The sequence below is a fragment of the Delphinus delphis genome, chromosome 11 (assembly GCF_949987515.2).
Source record: "Delphinus delphis chromosome 11, mDelDel1.2, whole genome shotgun sequence".
NCBI lineage: Eukaryota > Metazoa > Chordata > Mammalia > Artiodactyla > Delphinidae > Delphinus > Delphinus delphis.
The window spans coordinates 35,406,038-35,426,974 of record NC_082693.1 but is presented as its reverse complement, the minus strand read 5'-3'; the positions used below and the strand labels follow the sequence as shown (position 1 = coordinate 35,426,974).

General features: G+C 36.1%; 1 protein-coding gene across 1 annotated transcript in view; it reads left to right on the top strand.

Moving 5' to 3' along the window:
* The window catches only part of NELL2 (neural EGFL like 2), a 376,417-nt gene that overhangs the window by 133,760 nt on the left and 221,720 nt on the right, over positions 1-20,937 (top strand). The window contains exons 10-12 of the mRNA XM_060024615.1: positions 8,190-8,281; positions 11,407-11,509; positions 18,187-18,315. Of these exons, the coding sequence (XP_059880598.1) occupies positions 8,190-8,281; positions 11,407-11,509; positions 18,187-18,315 (324 nt within the window). The remainder of the gene's footprint in view (positions 1-8,189; positions 8,282-11,406; positions 11,510-18,186; positions 18,316-20,937) is intronic.

The window sequence follows — 20,937 nt, the reverse complement described above, 5'->3', positions numbered from 1 at the left end:
TGTATCCTGCTACTTTACCAAGTTCATTGATTAGCTCTGGTAGTTTTCTGGTGGCATCTTTAGGATTCTCTGTATATAGTATCATGTCATCTGCAAACAGTGACAGTTTTACCTCTTCTTTTCCAATATGTATTCCTTTTATTTCTTGTTCTTCTCTGCCATGGCACGGACTTCCAAAACTATGTTGAATAATAGTGGTGAGAATGGACATCCTTGTATTGTTCCTGATCTTAGAGGAAATGCTTTCAGTTTTTCACCATTGAGAATGATGTTTGCTGTGGGTTTGTCATACATGGCCTTTATCATGTTGATGTAGTTTCCCTCCATGCCCATTTTCTGGAGAGTTTTTATCATAAATGGGTGTTGAATTTTGTCAGAAGCTTTTTCTGCATCTATTGAGATGATCATACGGTTTTTCTTCTTCAATTTGTTAATATGGTGTATCACATTGATTAATTTGCATAAATTGAAGAATCCTTGCATCCCTGGGATAAATCCCACTTGATCATGGTGCATGATCCTTTTAATGTGTTGTTGGATTCTGTTTGCTAGTATTTTGTTGAGGATTTTTGCATCTATAATCATCAGTGATGTTGGTCTGTAATCTTCATTTTTTGTAGTATCTTTGTCTGGTTTTGGTATCAGGCTGATGGTGGCCTCATAGAATGGGTTTGGGAGTGTTCCTTCCTCCACAGTTTTTTGGAAGAGTTTGAGAAAGATGGGTGTTAGCTCTTCTCTAAATGTTTGATAGAATTCACCTGTGAAGCCATCTGGTCCTGGACTTTTGTTTGTTGGAAGATTTTTAATCACAGTTTCAATTTCATTACTTGTGATTGGTCTGTTCATATTTTCTATTTCTTCCTGGTTCAGGCTTGGAAGGTTATACCTTTCTAAGAATTTGTCCATTTCTTCCAGGTTGTCCATTTTATTGGCGTAGAGTTGTTTGTAGTACTCTCTTAGGATGCTTTGTATTTCTGTGGTGTCTGTTGTAACTTCTCCTTTTTCATTTCTAATTTTCTTGATTTGAGGCCTCTCCCTCTTTTTCTTGATGAGTCTGACTAATGGTTTACCAATTTTGTTTATCTTCTCAAAGAACCAGCTTTTAGTTTTATTGTTCTTTGGTATTGTTTTCTTTGTTTCTATTTCATTTATTTCTGCTCTGATCTTTATGATTTCTTTCCTTCTGCTAACTTTGTGTTTTGTTTGTTCTTCTTTCTCTGGTTCCTTTAGGTGTATAGTTAGACTGTTTATTTGAGATGTTTGTTGTTTCTTCAGGTAGGCTTGTGTAGCTATAAACTTTCCTCTTAGAACTGCTTTTGCTGCATCCCATAGGTTATGGATCGTCGTGTTTTCATTGTCATTTGTCTGTAGGTATTTTTTGTTTTCTTCTTTGATTTCTTCAGTGATCTCTGGGTTATTTAGTAACGTAGTGTTTAGCCTCCATGTATTTGTGTTTTTTACATTTATTTGCCTTTAATTCATTTCTAATCTCATTGTATTGTGATCAGCAAAGATGATTGATATGATTTCAATTTTCTTAAATTTACTGAGGCTTGATTTGTGACCCAAGATGTGATCTATCCTGGAGAATATTCCATGTGCACTTGAGAAGAAAGTGTAATCTGCTGTTTTTGGATGGAATGTCCTATAAATGTCCCATAAATCTATCTAGTCAATTGTGGCATTTAAAGCTTGTGTTTCCTTATTAATTTTCATATTGGATGATCTGTCCATTGGTTTAAATGAGGTATTAAAGGCCCCCACTATTATTGTGTTACTGTCCATTTCGTCTTTTATAGCTGTTAGCAGTTGCCTCATGTATTGAGGTGCTCCTATGTCAGGTGCATATATATTTATAATTGTTATATATTCTTCTTGGATGGATCCCTTGATCATTATGTAGTGTCCTTCCTTGTCTCTTGTAACATTCTTTATTTTAAAGTCTATTTTTTCTGATATGAGAATTGCTACTCCAACTTTCTTTTGATTTCCATTTGCATGGAATATCTTTTTCCATCCCCTCACTTTCAGTTTGAATGTGTCCCTAGGTCTGAGGTAGGGTCTTGTAGACAGCATAGATATGGGTCTTGTTTTTTGTATCCATTCAGGAAGCCTGTGTCTTTTGGTTGGCGCATTTAACACATTCACATTTAGGGTAATTATCGATATGCATGTTCCTATTACCATTTTCTTAATTGTTTTGGGTTTGTTTTTGTAGGTCCTTTTCTTCTGTTGTGTTTCAGACTTAGAGAAGTTCCTTTAGCATTTTTTGTAGAGCTGGTTTGGTGGTGCGGAATTCTCTTAGTTTTTGGTTATCTGTAAAGCTTTTGATTTCTCTATCGAATCTGAATGAGATCCTTGCCAGGTACAGTAATCTTGGTTGTAGGTTCTTCCCTTTCATCACTTGAAATATATCATGCCACTCTCTTTTGGCTTGTAGAGTTTCTGCTGAGAGATCAGCTGTTAACCTTATGGGAGTTCCCTTTTATGTTATTTGTCGTTTTTCCCTTGCTGCTTTCAATAATTTTTCTTTGTCTTTAATTTTTGCCAATTTGATTACTGTGTGTCTCGGCATGTTTCTCCTTCGGTTTATCCTGCATGGGACTCTCTGCACTTCCTGGACTTGGGTGGCTATTTCCTTTCCTATTTTAGGGAAGTTTGCCACTATAATCTCTTCAGATATTTCCTCTGGTCCTTTCTCTGTCTCTTCTCCCTCTGGGACCCCTATAATGCGAATGTTGTTGCGTTTAATGTTGTCCCAGAGGTCTGTTAGGCTGTGTTCTTTTCTTTTCATTCTTTTTTTTTTTATTCTGTTCCACAGCAGTGAATTCCACCATTCTGTCTTCCAGGTCACTTATCCGTTCTTCTGCCTCAGTTATTCTGCTATTGATTCCTTCTAGTTTAGTTTTCATTTCAGTTATTGTGTTGTTCATCTCTGTTTGTTTGTTCTTTAATTCTTCTAGGTCTTTGTTAAACATTTCTTGCATCTTTTGGATTTTTGTCTCCATTCTTTTTCTGAGGTCCTGGATCATCTCCACTATCATTATTCTGAATTCTTTTTCTGGAAGGTTGCCTATCTCCACTTCATTTAGTTGTTTTTCTGAGGTTTTATTTTATTCCTTCATCTGGTACATAGCTCTCTGCCTTTTCGTCTTTTCTATCTTTCTGTGGATGTGTTTTTTGTTCCACAGGCTGCAGGATTGTAGTTCTTCTTGCTCTGCTGTCTGCCCTCTGTGTTGTATCATTTTTAAAGGTGATGATACCAATAGGGAAATTTAGTGTAGACTCATGTATTTTCAATCCAGTAATAAAAAGAATCTAAATATATAGTCACTGAGGAAATGTTTAGAAGTGAAATATATGTCTATTTGCTTTTATATTCTAAAATATTGTTAGATAGATTTGGATAATTTTTTCTACAAAGGTTTGCAGAAGTTGATTTAGATCTCATTAGAGGGATCTGCATTTTCTATCTTTGCATTAATGACCAATGAATCATGATTTTAATGTGTAACTTATAGCTTTTAGAGTTTTACTGGCTTCTTTCACTTATCCATTTCTCAATCTGTTCTATAAATTCCTTTTCACATTTTTACAACTGAAGAGTCTCAAATTTGCATCTGTTGCATTTCCTGTGTTCTTATTTCTTGTTAATTGTTAAAGTAGAGGAGAGATTAAGTGAAAATAATTCACATTAATTGCTTTTTCAGATTTTCTCATAATTATGGTGCTATTAACTATGTGATTAGTGATATTTAATATAACCTTGGTAAAACATGTATACCAATTGTTACAGCAGCCTATTGAATTTCCCCAAGTTCTAGTTAATTTCTCTCCCTATGGCTTAATAGACTGTTCATTGGACAGCTCTGAGTGACATAATTCACACGATGTGAACGGCACCCCCTGGTGTGTGTGTATGGTAGTGTGTGTGTGTGTGTGTGTGTGTGTGTGTGTGTGTGTGTGTGTGTGTGTGTATGAGAGTCGTAGTGAATATGCCTTTGACATTGGTTAATATTAATAACTTAAGAGTAGCAGTAGTGCTATGGGTTAGTCTGACTGCATGGGGGCTTAGCTTCTTAGTCTGCAAGGGGATAAGACTGTATCAATGAATTAATACCCTTCCCCCTAGAGGCTTCATTACCTTCGAATATGTACGTGTAATATACTCAATAAATCACTTAGCGTAGATCTTTGAAAATGCAGCCTAGTTGGCATAATTCTGCTTTAAGCTGGTAAATGATTTGGACATAGGAATCCAGAGTTATGTCACAAGAAACTTATTGCTATATATGCACACACCAGCACACACACACACACACACACACACACACACCCCAAAACTAGGAAAGAAATGAAGCCTCTATGAACATGTTAATGCAGTTGAATTGAAGAAGAAATCAATACAGCAAAATGATTATTCCTTTGTTGTTTTGTTGAGGAAGTGATTTCTTATACTGTGCTGGGGAAGGGTAAGCAGGGAGGTGCAGTTCAGTTAGGGAATTCTAGAGACTTTCTTGCAGTCAGTGTGGCAGCCACAATGATCATTGTTATCCCTGAGGCTTTGTCCCTGATACCTACAGGGGCTAGCCTTGGTTAAAATCAAGGCAGCACCTAATCTGTTTCCTCTCCTCTGTTTTAACACTTGATCTGTCCAGTTCCTTCATTTTGCCTTCTCCTTGCTTATGGATCTCATTTTGATAAGCTATCTGGGTTTTTTTTTTTTTTTAAATAGAGCTGTATTTTTTAAATGTCTCAATTTTCCCTCTTTAAAATTTATTTTTACTGTGTTCCACTCTCTCATGCTTTTGTAAGCAACCTATCCTTGTAAACTATTTCTTTTCATGGTCTAAATTGAATTACTGTGATAGCTACCAGTGCTTGGGGTTGGTTATTCTTTCTCCTGGACACCCACACACCCCACCTGTCTTTCTCTGTCCTACTCTGTACCCCAGGAGCTGGACTTCTGCAGACTGTATCACCCTGGTCTCCTTGCCAGCTGGCTTTGGGTAGGATTTGCCAATGGGATGCACTGGCAGGAAATAGGAAGGCCAGAGGAGAGAGAGTTGGCGGTGTTTCTCCCCTGCTCCTTCCCTGCACCAGGCTGGGTTTCTGGTGGTACCTGTGTCTCTCATGATTTCGACTCCCACTGGGCTGCCTCTCCTTCATAACTCTGGCTCACTGTGGGCTCTAATAAAACCATTTCCTCTCCCTGTTCCTTATCCCTGGGGTGATGATGACTTGTCGCTATTGCCAGAGTCTGGGTCCTTCTCCAGCCCTTGTTTCCTCACCTTTGATCCAGTGCCCCCACCCCCACCCCCAGTTTACCACTTGGTCTCCTGTGTTTACCTGTCACTTATGAATTTCTCAGTTATAGCACTTGAGCTTGGCTTTTATTATAGTTAGTTGTGTACGAGTCTGTCTTCCCAACTCAGTAGTGAGGGGTAGAAACATGTCTCTTTCATCTTTGAATCCTAGTACCTAGCAGGCTACCTGGCATGTTAGCAGGAGCTCAGTACGTATTTGTTAAATGTGTCAACAGATTAATACGACTTTCACTCCTGCAGTCTACTCCTACGTCCCAGAGCCATCCTTATGGATTTTCAAGATTCCTTGTAGTATTTTTTAGGAATGATTAGGAATATATACCTATAGATGTATATATGTATGCATATATTTCTGAGTTTCTTAACATTTTTCCCCTAAAGAACCTAGGGAAGGCATACCCTGATGGCATTACTAGGTATTTAGAGTAAACCTCAGAATTATGGAGAATCACAGCAACTGATCAAAAAAGAAACGAGACAAAAATCACTCACTTTGGGTTCTCTCTAAGCCAAATTCACTCTGTTTGTGCTGATTGCTTGAAAGGAAATGAAGCAATTGTGATCTCATTCGTTTTGTGCTTCTCACTCTGCCAAGCTCCATTTGGTGCCCTATTGTCTCACAAGTTGCCTATTTGAGTCTTTTGAATTAAGAGTTTAGAGCAGAAGGTCCATCTGCTCTGCATGAGTATTAAATTATCATAAGACTTTGTATAAGAAGAATTTACCTTTGTGGTTTTACAGTGTTTCCTTTTCCCTCCGCTCTAAGAAAGACTTGGAACATCATATTTTTTTCTTCAACGTACCCTTGGGCCTGAATAGACTGCAGTTACCGAGTTGTATAATATAATAGGCTTAGGAACCTTTGACTGGCAGGTGCTGAATAGAAGAAGGTTTTATTTATTCTCCTTATCTTATAAAATGTGGTACTTAAGTATAATTGAACATGCCATAAGCCAGATCTTGGTACTTTGAGGTTATTGAATCTCATAAGAAAAAACAAAGCACAATCTTAAAAATTACACGTTGGATATAGACATTTTACAATCAATCAGGTTCATTAAGTAAATGCACATGCTATTGTAATTCATATATGATAGATAGTATGCAACTGACAACTCCCTATTTTCATTTTGAATATTCATGAGTGAGCAAGCTTCAGCCAGCTTTTAAGTAATATAATTTATGCAAGTAAGTTGTATTCACTTCCAACAACCTCCAAAACTTTAAAATCAATTTTCCAGTAATATATATTATGTAGTGAAATTTGTTAATAAAAGCTGAGTAAGGAGATCAGCTGAAGGATGGCATTTTTAAAATGTGCACGCTTTCCATTATTTAAATGTGCAGCTTTTAAATAATCAGTTAACTTTTGGGCAAAGATGAAAGTTGGCTTAAATATGAATATTTCTACAACCATATATATACTCAATATTTAATAGAAGTATGTCTAATTTCTTTGTTATAAATTTTTTTAGGCAATGTGATACTTTTAAAGATAATGGGATGTATAAATTCTGAAGAGGGACTTTATTCTAATGCACACAATGGAATTAAAAGGAAATATACACACCCCTTTTGTAAAATCCATGTAGTTAAAATTAAAAATTGGATTTAGTAAATAGGGCTAACAAACTGCTTGAGTTTTCTTCCTATCAGATGACTGCTTCCTCTGGTCTTTTGAAGTGATTAGCTTGGGTTGATCTAGATGTTATGGAGCTCCAAAGCATCTACAATATTGAGTGTCCTTTGAAAGGAAAACAGTGCAAATCTGTGAAAACAAAAGTTGGTTCAGAGTCTTAGAATGGAGGGCTAAGCCCAAGAAGGATACTGAAAGTTAAGCTTAATTAGCTTCAGGGTAAATCTGTCTCTGTTTAGGTGATGAGTCAACATAGGTAGTGTGAAACATTCATTTCAAAACGAGCAAGCAGTTTCCATTGGCTAAATGTTTGCTGTGAATTGTAAATATTTTGAAAGTCTCAAAAAAATTCTTTGATACTTTGTATGCATCTTCACTCATTAAAAATGTTTTCACCACTGAGTCTGAAGTTCTATCTTAAAATTTTATTTAATTGTGATGGAAGCAAGGCAGGCCCAGATTAAGACCTTTCAACATCTTAAATAGGGTGCCTTAACCCACATGTACTTGCAAATAAAATGATACTAACCCATAAAACATAACATTTACATGTATGTACTGGAATTAAAATAGTTTCTTTCTAATTTTCTGTTTTAAAATTCTGTAATGGGGCTTCCCTGGTGGCGCAGTGGTTGAGAGTCCGCCTGCCGATGCAGGGGACACGGGTTCGTGCCCCGGTCCGGGACGATCCCACATGCCGCGGAGCAGCTGGTCCCGTGAGCCATGGCCGCTGAGCCTGCGCGTCCGGAGCCTGTGTTCCACAACGGAAGAGGCCACAACAGTGAGAGGCCCGCGTACCGCAAAAAAAAAAAAAAAAAAAAATTCTGTAATGGTATATAAAAATGAACTTTTCTCTTACTTGTGTTGCCCCTGATTTGTAGCTCTTTGAGCACCTGCTTAATGTGCCCTGAAGTGGGACATTATCTAACAGGCAAGTAATTAGCTTTGAGTCTGCTTATCAGCACTCCTTTTTCAGAGTTTAATTCTGACTTGCCATTGCCCCTTATCCTTTTTGTACCTTATTTTACTCTCTGAACTTAATGGGCATGAAAATAACTTGAGCCTACATGTGCCTTATATTGGGTTGAATTTAGGTTTACAGTTACTCAAACACCTTGAAAAGTCACAAGGACATGTGAAATATTGTGGCAAAATGATCTGAACACCTGTAAGCTATTTTTCTTAATGAAACATTTAAAAAATATATATGTTTTTTTACTCCAAAGCTATATGCCAATTTCATGGACGAACCTATTTTGAAGGAGAAAGAAATACGGTCTACTCCTCTTCTGGCGTATGTGTTCTCTATGAGTGCCAGGTAAGGAAGCTCTTCATGTGTGTTTCAAATTTCTTTCCGTTACATGAACACAGTAAATGTTCCTTTAAAAATCTCACCCTTGTAATACCTTTAAAATTCTAAGGCAAAGAGAAAATTTAAGATGATAATTATAGCTCAAATGTATAGAAATTCTCATTGTTTTTGCAATCATGTAAATTTTCCCAATAAATTTTCCCAAAAAATAAAAACACTCTTTTGTCATATTATGAAGTTGTCTTACATTTTCCAAACACAAATCAACTCCTTGTTTGCTGTTTTGAAGAAAATGTATTAGATAAAATTAGACTCGGCCTGTTCTCACTCTTGCTTTTGACTTGTGATAAATATCAGTCCAATTAAAATCAGAACCAAATTTACCTAATAAAAATTAGGTGTTGGATGGAGATGAGATTGATATTGATCTTAATTCCTTTGGGAGGAATCTTTTAAATAATTTTAAGGGGAATGTTTTATACATGTGCTTTTGACGTATGCTTCTAAAGCAAACGTGATTCATTTTAAGTCTGCTTCTTGACCTACTAATTGAAAAACTAAATATGTTTCATAACACTTTTCACATTTAGCTTTTATAAACTATGATTTTATATTCCTTGACCATAATGTTATATTTCAAGCCATATTCTGTCTAAAGGAAACTGTCTACATATAAAGTTTCTGCTTTAGGGTTCATTTACATTTGATCCTTCATTTTCTTCTTCAAATGCCTCCTGTACATGGTTTGTGGGGATGATTTAGTATGTATAGGTTATTTAGAAAATTAAGATAAGTGATTTACTCTGCTGGCAATAAACTGTGAGCATTCATATGATTAAGTGTTGGCGAAAGGAAAATCCTCAGAATTTTGCCAAGATAAGTTGAATCTGAAAAATCCAGCTGTATACCTCGTGCATCTTAAGTTGGAAGACATTTGGGATAAGCAAGGCAGAGACATAAAGATGCAAAACTGTGACAGATTTGGTTTCTGGAACGTGAAAGCTCTGATTTGTCCACGTCCATTATAAGGTATTCTAGCTGCTTCTTTTGGCTTTAAATAAGCTCTCCCATGATGTAGGTTACCATCTTAAAGTTAAGGGAGCTGGGGCATAGGAACACTAACACAATTGCTGAAGCTATATTTCCAGATGGAGTTTTCTCCGTCAGCATCCCTTCACCAATGCTGTTTTGAGTGGAGCAGGTCCCACGGTAGATATAAGGATTGGAAGGCTTGGAGTGAGATCTAGCAACACCAAGGAAATCAGAGAAATTTTACTTCAAGGAAGGTGGAAAACTTTTATCAGCTGGTTTCTAAGTAAACTCTAACTTTGAAATATCAGCCCTAAATCTGAAAATTGTGAGGGCATTTGAAGATTCTCCACTTTGTGTGTGTGTGTGTTCTTTTCATTTGACAAGTGTATTCCATAATACTGATAATTATGATCTAAAATTTACTGAGATAGTTTCCTATTTGATTTTAAAATACCTATAAAGTGATTTTATTTTAAATTCGATTTGTGAGAAGTCTGTGTATAGGCAACTCTGCAGGTGCTTAATAAATATTGGGTGAATGAATAAATGTTACCATTTATTTGCTCAAACAAAAGAAATCACTTCCTACCCTCTAATGCTATGCTGTCCAGTAGAAATATGATGCAAGCCACACATGTGATTTTTATTTGGGCTAAATTTTCTGTTTTCAACCCCATATATCCAAAATATTATCATTTCTAATGTAATCAATATAAAATTCTTAATGAAATATTTTACATTATTTTATCATACAAAGTTGTCAGAATCTTGTAGCTAGTGGCTGTGGATTCTACAGCACAGCTCTACCAGAATTTCATAAGCTTTTGTATTCTTCACTAAATTCTTGACATTAAGGACTCCCATTGTTTTTTCTCCCTTCAGGCCCCTGAGCTATTTTACATAATTGTCATCTCTCTCAGGCTTCCGTTTTCTGGGCTGTCAATTCTAGTCCTCCTTTGTTCCTTTATTGTCAGTTTTGTGGCCTTGAAAATGTGTCCTGGGGGGTCTGTGAGTTTCATAGTAACACAGAAAAACAGGGTGGTCCTGAAAATAAGATTATCAGAATGGATATTACCGTCAAACCAAAGAGAGAATAGCGTTTGACTCCACTGTATACATGTCTTCTGACACTTTCTTTCTTTTTTTTTCCTGCCATTATGGTGACTTGGAGAAGGTCCTTTCCATTGATAAGCCAGGAAGAGGGAGATATTGAAATTACGATTTCTTCAATAAAAGCAGTACTTATAGAAATGATATCTAAAAAGCTAAGCTATTGAGCAGTATTAAAACAGAAGCCTTCAAGTTCCAACGGTTATTTTATTACTTATGTATTGGTAAGCATAGTATAACAGTTAATGACCCTCGCTCTTAAAGAGACTGGAGGTTGACAGTATAGAAGCAAAATGTTGGCTTCAAGGGCAGTGCTGTTACATTTATCAGAAAAGTATTCTGTTCTGTATTTTAGTTTCTCTTTGAGAAGGGTTTTATCTACTTCGGTGGCTAGAACTGTAATCGTTTTACATTGATTTATTCATTCATTCAGGAAAATTTTTCGATTGCTTGTTATATGCCAGAAAAAATGCAAGACATTCATGCTCAAGAGACATAAATCCTGCCCTCATTTTCCTTGTAGTTTTGTGAGAGATCCCCAGTGTTCCTCATCACACTCACTTGGGATAATCTATAACAGTTTAGGAAACTTTGAAATGAGAATGTTTAAAAAGCCCGGGTTTTATTTATTGTTTTTTCCAAAGTGAGCTATTGATAGAATTCAAGCTGTATCTTTGACACAATTGTCATCTGGATGTGCAAATATGTTGTAAGCTAACAGAATCTTTCAGGATTACCCTGATGTTTGGAAATTGAAGGCATGGCTGCAGCGTGGCATGCTTCCATTGCCAGGGCTGCTTGTCCATTTGAAAGGCTTTCCAGTTGTCATTTAATGTTATTTTGCAAGTGAGTGTGTGACCTGTGCAGAGGTTCTCAGGGTGAAAATTTTACTCTCATGTTCGAAGAAATTTCTTGGATGTCGGATCTGGAAACTTCTGAGTTATTCCTAATTAAGAGGTTTGAAGCTTTTATTTTCTGTTGTCTGACAGGACCAGACCATGAAGCTGGTTGAGAGTTCAGGCTGTCCAGCTCTGGATTGTCCAGAGTCTCATCAGATTACCTTGTCTCATAGCTGTTGCAAAGTTTGTAAAGGTAAGGCTTGTCTGTAAAATAAAATTTATGTGCATGAGTCATTCTAAGAGGCTACTTCAACTGACAGGAAATAGAACTTTTTATAATCAAGTTATTTCCAAAGACCATCAAATTAAAATCGAGATGCTCCCATGCATTTCTGCAGGGTGTATTGTACCTGTCTCAAGCTCTGGGTTTCTGTACTTCTCTCTGTGTACTTGTCCTGAGTCAGCATGACATTGTTGAAAACATTTACACAACAGTGCTGAGTTATTTTATTGTTTCTTTTTTTTGCTGGGGGTGGGGGACGATTTCCTTTCTTTTCTCTTCAGTCTGTTTTTATAATTGTCTGAGCATAATTCCCATGTTGTTCAAATCCCTCTCTTCACAATTCCACTCTCCTGCACTGATAGGCTTCTACACTACCAAGAAGAGAGAGGCCATCAGACATGCATTGCTTATTCTGTGTTGCCTCTATGATGATAAGCCTATGACCAATAAGTAGAAGGAACTTAGATTTTTAGTTCAGTGTAAGAAAACAGTAAAACTTGAGGTATTCAGAAATGCAGTGGGCTGCCCAGAAGGCAGTGAGTTGCCCATCACTAAAGATTCTTAAACTTGGTATTTTGTTATAGATTTAAGTATTAAACTAAAGGATTAATTATATGGAATTTTTATGTTCCCTACCAATCATGAAATTATATGTGCCTTCTTGTGTTATCCTGAAATTATGTGTTTGTGAATCTGTCTCCTTCATTGGATTTTGCAGCTTGAGGTGCAAAATGTAACAGGCTGGGTCTTTATATTCATCTCTATATTCTTAATACCTAGTATGACACCTGGGATGTAGCTGAGACTCATAACTCATGTAGCTGGTACTGTATAACAGTGCCTTAAATGAGCTACTCGCACTTGTTTTAATACTAGCCTTTATTGGTGCAAAATAAAACTTAAATGGAAAAAAGTAAGAAAAAGAAACTTTATAAAACATATACTATTTTGTTTCCTTTTAATCTCATCTATTAAAAAGGAAACATAAGATCCCTCTCTCCCATTTTTAGGAGGGTGGTACAGTTTTTTCATTTTCTTTTTAGCTACTTCTTCCATCCATTCAATTAAGACGGCCTGATTGCATCCATTTCTTTTTAAAGAGCCTTAATACATTACCAAGAGCAAATTAAGAATGGAAAAGCTAGCTACAAAACTTGTTACATTTAAATTGCCTATAGTTTTAAAAATTAATATGTTTACACAGCCCACTCAAAATATCAATACAATGACAAAATATACCGTGACCTACACCCCCTCCACCTGAGATCCTGATATCATTGATATGTGACCGGCCAGAGCCAGAACCAAACTCAGGTTTGGCTTCTCATTGCTCAAAAGTCAATGTTCTGGAGACAAGGTTTGGTGGAAAAAGAAAGATGTATTATTCAGGAAGCCGGCAACCTGGGAAGATGGACTAGTGTCCCCAAAACCATCTCCGAGTTGCCAGTTAGGGGACAAGAGTTTGTAAAGGAAAAGTTTCAGAGGTGTGCAGTAGGGGGGATGTGTGGAGCAACACAGTCTGCTTCGATAATTGCCTTGAAATTGGTGGTGCAGTGGTCTGGTCCGAGTCACCTTGATTGTGTAGGGAGAGCAGTTGTCTGTAGCTGCAGGCTTGAAATGTCCTGTAGTTCCTGGAATTTCTCAAGCATGTAGAAGGTTATTCTTTAAGCATTTAATCATATTATAGCTTAGTCAGGCCTAGGTCATAGGTTTTTCTCAAAATGTAACTGGGGCTTCCAATATGGAGTTGCCTTCGCTAAGGCAGAAGCTCAAAGACCTTTTCCTAATTCCTGAATAAGTGTTTCAGAGCCAGATTTCAGATATATGGGATGGAGCCTTGGTATCACCTTAAAAAACACTCTTCAATAAATTATTTTACTCAGCCTGGATTGAGAACCTCTGGTTTAGAACTGGAACTGAAATTGGACAAGTTGGCCTTTCTTGAAACATTTAGCACCGTTTAAAATAAAGGTTACTTCCATTTCTGACTTCAAATAAATAGAATAAACAAATGAGTCCTCCTGGTATTCTCTGACTTTTAAACTAAAAAACGTCAAGTTTTGAAGGCTTAAAGTTTGAATCAACTGCTACACACCTATTGTGACAAATTCATTTGTAGTAAGGTTGGCCTCCAGTTTCCAGGCCTGTCTGCCTAGTGCTAAAGATGCCATGTTCACATCTGAAAAACTAAGTTGTTCAGCAACAGTTAGTAAATATTCCCTGAGGGCAGAGCATGAGATTAAATTGTTGACCTTTCCACTGGAGGCTCCGCCGGTGGTTGGAAACCAAGCTGTGCACCGAAATAAGGCTCCAAACTTCTAGGCACCAAGTCAAATCCAGCCAGGGCTGTTTTCTAGGTACCCTGCTGTCTTCCATTGTAGCAGCTCAGGAACAGTGGAGCAGGAATGTTCTTTTCACTTTTTTCATATTTGAGAGCTCTTTCAAGGAAGCTTATGACAAATTACAACACAACAGAGACTTCATGATACAGCGAGGACTCTGACTTAGAAAGGTACAGAAATAACGTGAAACTATATGTTTTCATATCTCAGCCCATCCCATTCTTCTTCTCCTCCCTTGGCCGCCCCTTTCTCTGCTTACAGACCATCAAGTCCTATTCACTGGAAGCCCAACTTTAATTTAGCATTGACTTTGTCGTGCCTTACAATTAGAAGTGATAGAGGCACCGTGTGCATAAGGCTGAGTGGGTGTAAATTGTTTGCACCCAACTTCTGGACAATTCATAGTTTCCCACATCATTCAATTACATCTTCATGATTCTTGTTATCTGTGTACCACAAATAACATTATTTAGTTAATGTTTTAATGTCCACTGTTAGTCAACTCATTTTGTGAAAATTTACTTTTATTCCTAAGCAGTAGTATCCATGAAATAATGGGATTATTTGTTAGATTCATGTATTTTTTTATACACATTTAAATAATTCCATTGCTATCAGTACTGTTTTTTTAAATGTTCATCCATGCACGTGAACTACCTTTTGGGAAAAATCAGGATTATCCATCATCTTGCAGACGATACTGATATGAGTTAATATTCTTTCAGGTACAATTGATAGAATACCCAATGCAACTGATTTAAGCAAACAGTGGAATACATGGCCCCAGTGAGTGGCTTGACTCAGATCTCAAATCTCGCCCCTTTGCTTAGATGCATCTTTCTGTTTGTCTCCTCTGAGGTGGCCTTATTTTCAGACTCTGTGTGTTCCCTGACATTCTTATGCTCACGTTATTATGATACTCAAGTAGGTGGAAGAGAAAGTTCAATATCCTCGTGAGTTGAACAAAGGTCCCAGAATTGAGTTTCAATTATCTGCGTTAACCTGAACTGCATCATTTGCTCAGACCTGAAGAAATTACTATGTCCATACCAGTGGGATGCTTTGACTGGTGTGGCCTTAACCAGTGGGCAGTGTAGTCCATTTTCCTGTAAGCACCTAGGCTAACAGTAGAGGTGAAGAGTTCATCCCAGGTATGACTAGGTTTTTGTTTTGTTGTGTTTTTTTTCCACAAAAAGGAGGAATAGACACCTGTAAGGCAAAACCAACAAATATTCACCTCAAAACTATTGCATTCTCTTTCTCCTGGTTATTATGAATAACATTTATTTATATTGTTCTTATGCATAATCTTTTGTATCTGGCCCTTCCTTACCCTTTTGTATCCTCATTCATAGAAAAATGCTTATTAATATTTTATAGAAAGATCTAGTACACTTAATGAAAGAATCTCATGTAAATTTGGAAAGCTTAAAAGGAATAGAAAACTTGGTATCCTTGAGGTTAAAACCCAAAGGAGGAAATAAAAGAAAGACCTGATTGTATTAGATCATTAATCTATCCATTTATAGCAAATATTTGAATTTCCTCCTATGATAGGTATCTCAACATATTTGGCTTATGGCTTATTAGTAATACTCTAACTGCTTTAATTATTAACAAATGCTATACTATTACACTTTTACATAGATGATCTCATTTGAACCTTTTGCAAGGTAGACATTATCCTAATTTTACAGGTGAGAAAAGCTGAAGGTCTAGAAAGGTTAATTAACTTAAACAGCTAGTAATTTACATAGCCAGTAAGTGGTAGAGATCAGATGTAAATCCATGTCTTTCAACTCCAAAAACCAAGCACAGATGAGTAGGAATGTGGCTATAATGGTGGTAGGACTATGGTTTATTGCCAACCCATACTCTGATTTTTTTTGAAGTTTTTCCCTATAGATTGGAAACAAGCCTCTTTAGCTGAGTCTGAATTTTCTAACCATCAGTAGTTAACATTTTAACCTTGGCATTTTTGAATCTAAGCAGTAAAACAACCAATAGATTCAATCAACTTATTTCTTGAGAGACTAAATCAAAATAGCTATCTGACATTGTTTAGAGTAAATTAGTATTTGACAAAATTTTCAGTTTTCAAGTCTCCAGGTTAACTTAAAAAACTCATCTGATGAAAAGTGAAGTACTCCATAACTGAACCTAAAACAATGAAAAGTAGAATCATACTGTTATCTTATAGTTAGAAAATTCTTGCAGCAATTAAACACTGCATGGTGAGCGTGTGCATGATATTTGATGCTGAGATGAGGGGGTCTTACCATTACTTATACAGACAGGAAATGGATTGTAATAGAGGAGGCTTATGGCATAGACAGTGACAGCATGGATTGAACAGAGTCTGAAAAATAGGAGAAGAGAAAATGCATCAAAATGAAGTGTTGAAAGATAGTTTTGAAAAATATAAACTTACGAAAGAAAAGTAAAAGTGCGTCAGGAACAGTTCCTGTTCTTAGTCACTGCTCTCTAAAAGTTGTTTGAAGCATTACAGGTAAACTTCTACAGATTTAGCGCTGTTAAAACATGGTCCCTTAATTCTCTGTGTATCTTAACGAGTGGGCCAGTTTTTTTTAGTAACATTGTTTTAATTTAGAATAAATATAAAGTGATTTTGTGGAACATTCTCATTTTAGGTTGATGATGTGCTGAGCTATTGGTATAGAGAATGAGGATGACTTTTTAGCTGAAATTATCCCTCATCAGGCATTGTAAGACACTGGAATACATTTTAAGAAATATGGTCTCAATTTAGCTACTTAAAGAAGGAAATAAAAAGACCCAAGGAGAAAACATGTTTAACTTTTCCTTTCCTTAAGAGTGAACCTTTTGCTTCTAAATTTTCAGCCTTAATCATGAGAATTTAGATTGTGAAGAATCTTGTCAAGAAAAGTTGTCAAGTGATTTCAGTGCTGTTATTGACTATGTATTTTTCCAATCTTTGTACACTCTGTTCTATTTTATTTTATTTCTGTAGAAATCACTAATTCTTTTGATTTTTCCTATCCTTTTTAAATGCATCACTGTATTTTGAGAGCCTCAGCCTTCCTAAGGCTTATTAAATTGTACAAACACTATTTTACTATACATTGTAGTTGCATTTCATGGGAGATTTGTTTTAACTCTGGGTCAATATTCAAAATAGTCATTATGGGCACAAACCAATTGGAATGGACATCAACCATTGTGCTGAACCAGAGTATACCTTTTGGTTGTGGTATAGCTTAGTTCACCCTTTCACTGAATTACAGCACTGTATGGTAATTTGATAACAAGTAAGATGAGTGTAGAACTCACATCTTCATGATTTGCTCAAGTAAAAGTCTTTTCTTGCATGTAAGCAGATGAGTTTATTCTGAGCTACATGAAATGTATTCTTCTGGACCTCTTTTCTTTTATACATGGTGAAAAAATAATTCATTAGACAATGTAAAACTAGACAGAAAATTTATGCATCAAGCAATTTGAAAATTGTTTGAATGATGTATAATCATATAGTTTCCATTAAATATGGATTCCAGTGTTCCAGCTTTTTATTTCAGCATCTTAGATGATCTTTGAACAGGGATTCACACAGGAAAAAGAGATTTGAGAAATTACACATGATTGGTGTCACTGTTTATGAAATGTTCCATTTTTCTTTCCTCTACATAACGACTCTGGAATCTGTGAAATCTTTATAATTCATAAAAACTTTCTTTTTCTTTTGAGTGGACATACTTTGTCTTGCAGATTTCCTGAGAAAATTAGATTAAAATGATGTGATTTTTTTTATACGTTTAGAGTTTTGTGGGTTTTTTTAAGGATGCCAAGTTGTCTGTTTCATTTCTTAAATACATAATGTGCACATCTCATCTGGCTTGGTCTGTATTACTCATAGTTATTGACAGTGTTCAATCAGTAATTCTCAGATCACTTTCCTTCCTCACTGTGTTGTCTTCTATATTGTAAATCTTCATTTTGTACTCCAAGAATCTTTCTTTGTTTCCAATATTTGGAGGACTGTAATTGGAATATTAGGGACTAGAGATAGCATTTATAAAGTCAGAAATAGAGGAGGCTTCAAGAAGGAATTAATTGAGTTAACTTCAAGAAGGAATTAATTGAGTTAAACACACTCAAAAACTTTTTAGTACACATAGCATATGGTCCTATAAACATTGGATGAAGATATCAACTTAATCGTTTAGAGAAATATAGCTTCTAAATTAAAGAAAGATTTTAAGGAGACAAAGTTTATTTGCTTTGTTATGATTTTATTTACCCTAATAAGTTTCTTTTTTCTTGTAGGTTATGACTTTTGTTCTGAAAGGCATAACTGCATGGAGAATTCTGTCTGCAGAAATCTGAATGACAGGGCCGTTTGCAGCTGTCGAGATGGTTTTAGGGCTCTTCGAGAGGACAATGCCTACTGTGAAGGTAATCCTTGTAATGATGTGTAGCTTGGCTGTATAAATTTCCTAGGATTACTGCATGCAAAATTTATTAATTTCCCAGATCGTCAAGTTGATGGGCCCATTAAAAGCAGTGAATTTAATCTGAAGCATATTAATCAGGTAAAAATAATTATCTTTCAAATTAAAGTTTTTCAGCTATCTGCTACATGTCAGACTAATCAGTTAATATGGCTGGGTTTCTTGAATTAGGACAGTGCTTCCACTGTGAAATTGCCTTCTTTTTTTCATAATTAGATATTCAGGTAGTTCACACATTGACATGATTACTGCGGCTTGCAGTTAGAATTGTAGTCAGATTTTTTCCGACAATGTTGTATAACAAAGACAGTCAATTAACAGGAACATAAAGTGCCCAGCACCATTTTTGTTTGCTACTGTCTGTAATCTCAGTGGTTGTATTCATGCTCTGTGGTATTTACTAAATAGCTCCAGTGGAGAAAATAGTTTCCTAGTTATTTTAAAAATCTTAACTAATATCCCAGGTAGTTTATTGTCTCATTGAAACAGTCCAAATACAGTGATGGGGCCCCTGGCATTCACAAATTCTGTGGCTTTGACTGTTCGGGAAGACCCTAGAAATCCAAGAGATGTAGTAATTTATAATTTCCCCCCCCAAGGCACACATTTGAGTCATTCTCATTAACTGTGTGACTAGCTAGTGGGTCTTGCAAGTACAAACGCTGATATGGTGGTATTTGGGCACTTGGACAGTTTTGGACTTACCATTTCCAGATGTCAAGAGTGTGCCGTCAGTCCTTAGAGATCGTGTTTAGCTACATGATGATTTTCTGGCCCTTGGGAAACCAATGTCTTTTGTTTCCCTCAGGTTTCAGTAGATTTTCTCTGCCTTAAAAACTGGTATTCATTTTTAAATTGACCTTTTTTTCCTCAGCGTATTCCTTTAAATGCTTCTGATTTAGTCCTAAAGAGACCATTCTATTTTTGCCAAAAGAAAGACATATAGCTTCCCTTCCCCATTCATAAGTAGATTTAAAATTCCTCATTTTGAAAGGTTTTATATTAGAAATGAATTTAAAGTAACTTAGTAAAATAATGTATTTTTCATTAATATTTGGAATCTCTAATATGTAATAAGTTCCACTGATATTGTTAATGTGTGTAACATGAAATCACATGATATAAATTCATACAATACTTCTTTTTGAATCTTAAGATAATTATTCATATTTTGAGCTGCTTCTTTTTGTTGTTGTTAAGTATATTCACTCTTGTAATAAATATTTAGTGAGCACCTACTGTGTACCAAGCACTTTTCTAGGCACTGGGTAGTAAATGGTGAATACGACTGATAAGGTTCCAGTGCTCAGGAGCTAACATTCAAGGGAGAAGACAGAGAATAAGTGGTAACTTAGAAGTAGAGAAGGTAATTTAAGGTAGTAATAAATAATAGGAAGAAAGTTAAACAGGATGATGTGATAGAAATTGATTGGGGATTAATTTAGATGAGATGGTCAAGGAAAGCCTCTGGGTTTGGGGTTGGGAGGGGATTGACAGTTGAATTGAGACTTGATGATAAGGAAGTAACATGGAAAGATCTGCAACAGAGCATCCCAATTAGAAGGAATAGCAAGTAGATAGACCCTAAGTGGTAACTAGCTTGGATATTCTAGAAACAGAAAGAAGGATAACGTGATGCAGCAGATGAGTCAGTTAAGATGCAATTGGAGAGTTAGGTAGGGGCCAGGTAATGTAGGGAGACTGTTAAGTATTTTAGATTCATCTAGTAGGGGAGTGATATGTACAGACTTGTATCAAAAAAGATAGCTGTGGCTGCAAGGTGTTAGATGAACTCTGGGGTTGGATGTGGTCAGAAGAACAGAAGTGTACACAGGAAGACCAGTTGGAAGGCTATTGCAGAAGCCTAAGCAAAGCTGTTGATGGCCTGAATTGAGAGAGTGGTAAGAGAGATGAAGAGAAGGAGCATGTTTACGTATGTTTTGGAAGTAGAGGCAACAATGCTTGCAGATAATTTACTGTAGAGGAGAATTAAAGAGTGATAAATGGGAGTCAAGGTTCTGATTCTGAGCAGCACTTGGATGATGTTGCCATTTATTGAGACAGGAAAGAGTTCAAGGCAAGAGGCCAGAAATTTAGATTATTTATCAATACAACCTGTTGAAAATTGAGGTAGTTGTAAAGACTAGGTCTCTGTTTTTATCTACACATTTATCTGTAGTGCAGATTGGCAGCTGTTTTCTGTTCTGAACGGATCATACTGGAAAATGGTTTGTAAATTTCCTCATGTTGTTTATTTTTCATTTAAGGAAGTAATCTTCAGAAGTTAAAATAATGGGAAAACTTGTTGGTTTATTATGGGATCTTGAATTTTTTATACATGAGTACTTCTAGTGTATCTTTTGTTATTCATGTTAACAGATTCTGCAGTATTCTGATCAAATTTGATTTTCTTTTTCATTTTGTTTTATTGTTGCTAAGAATGTTTTATTGAAATATGGTTGACTTACATATTATATTAGTTTCAGATGTACAACGTAGTAATTTGATATTTGGATACATTACAAAATGATCAGCATGATAAGTCTGGTTACCATCTGTCACAGTA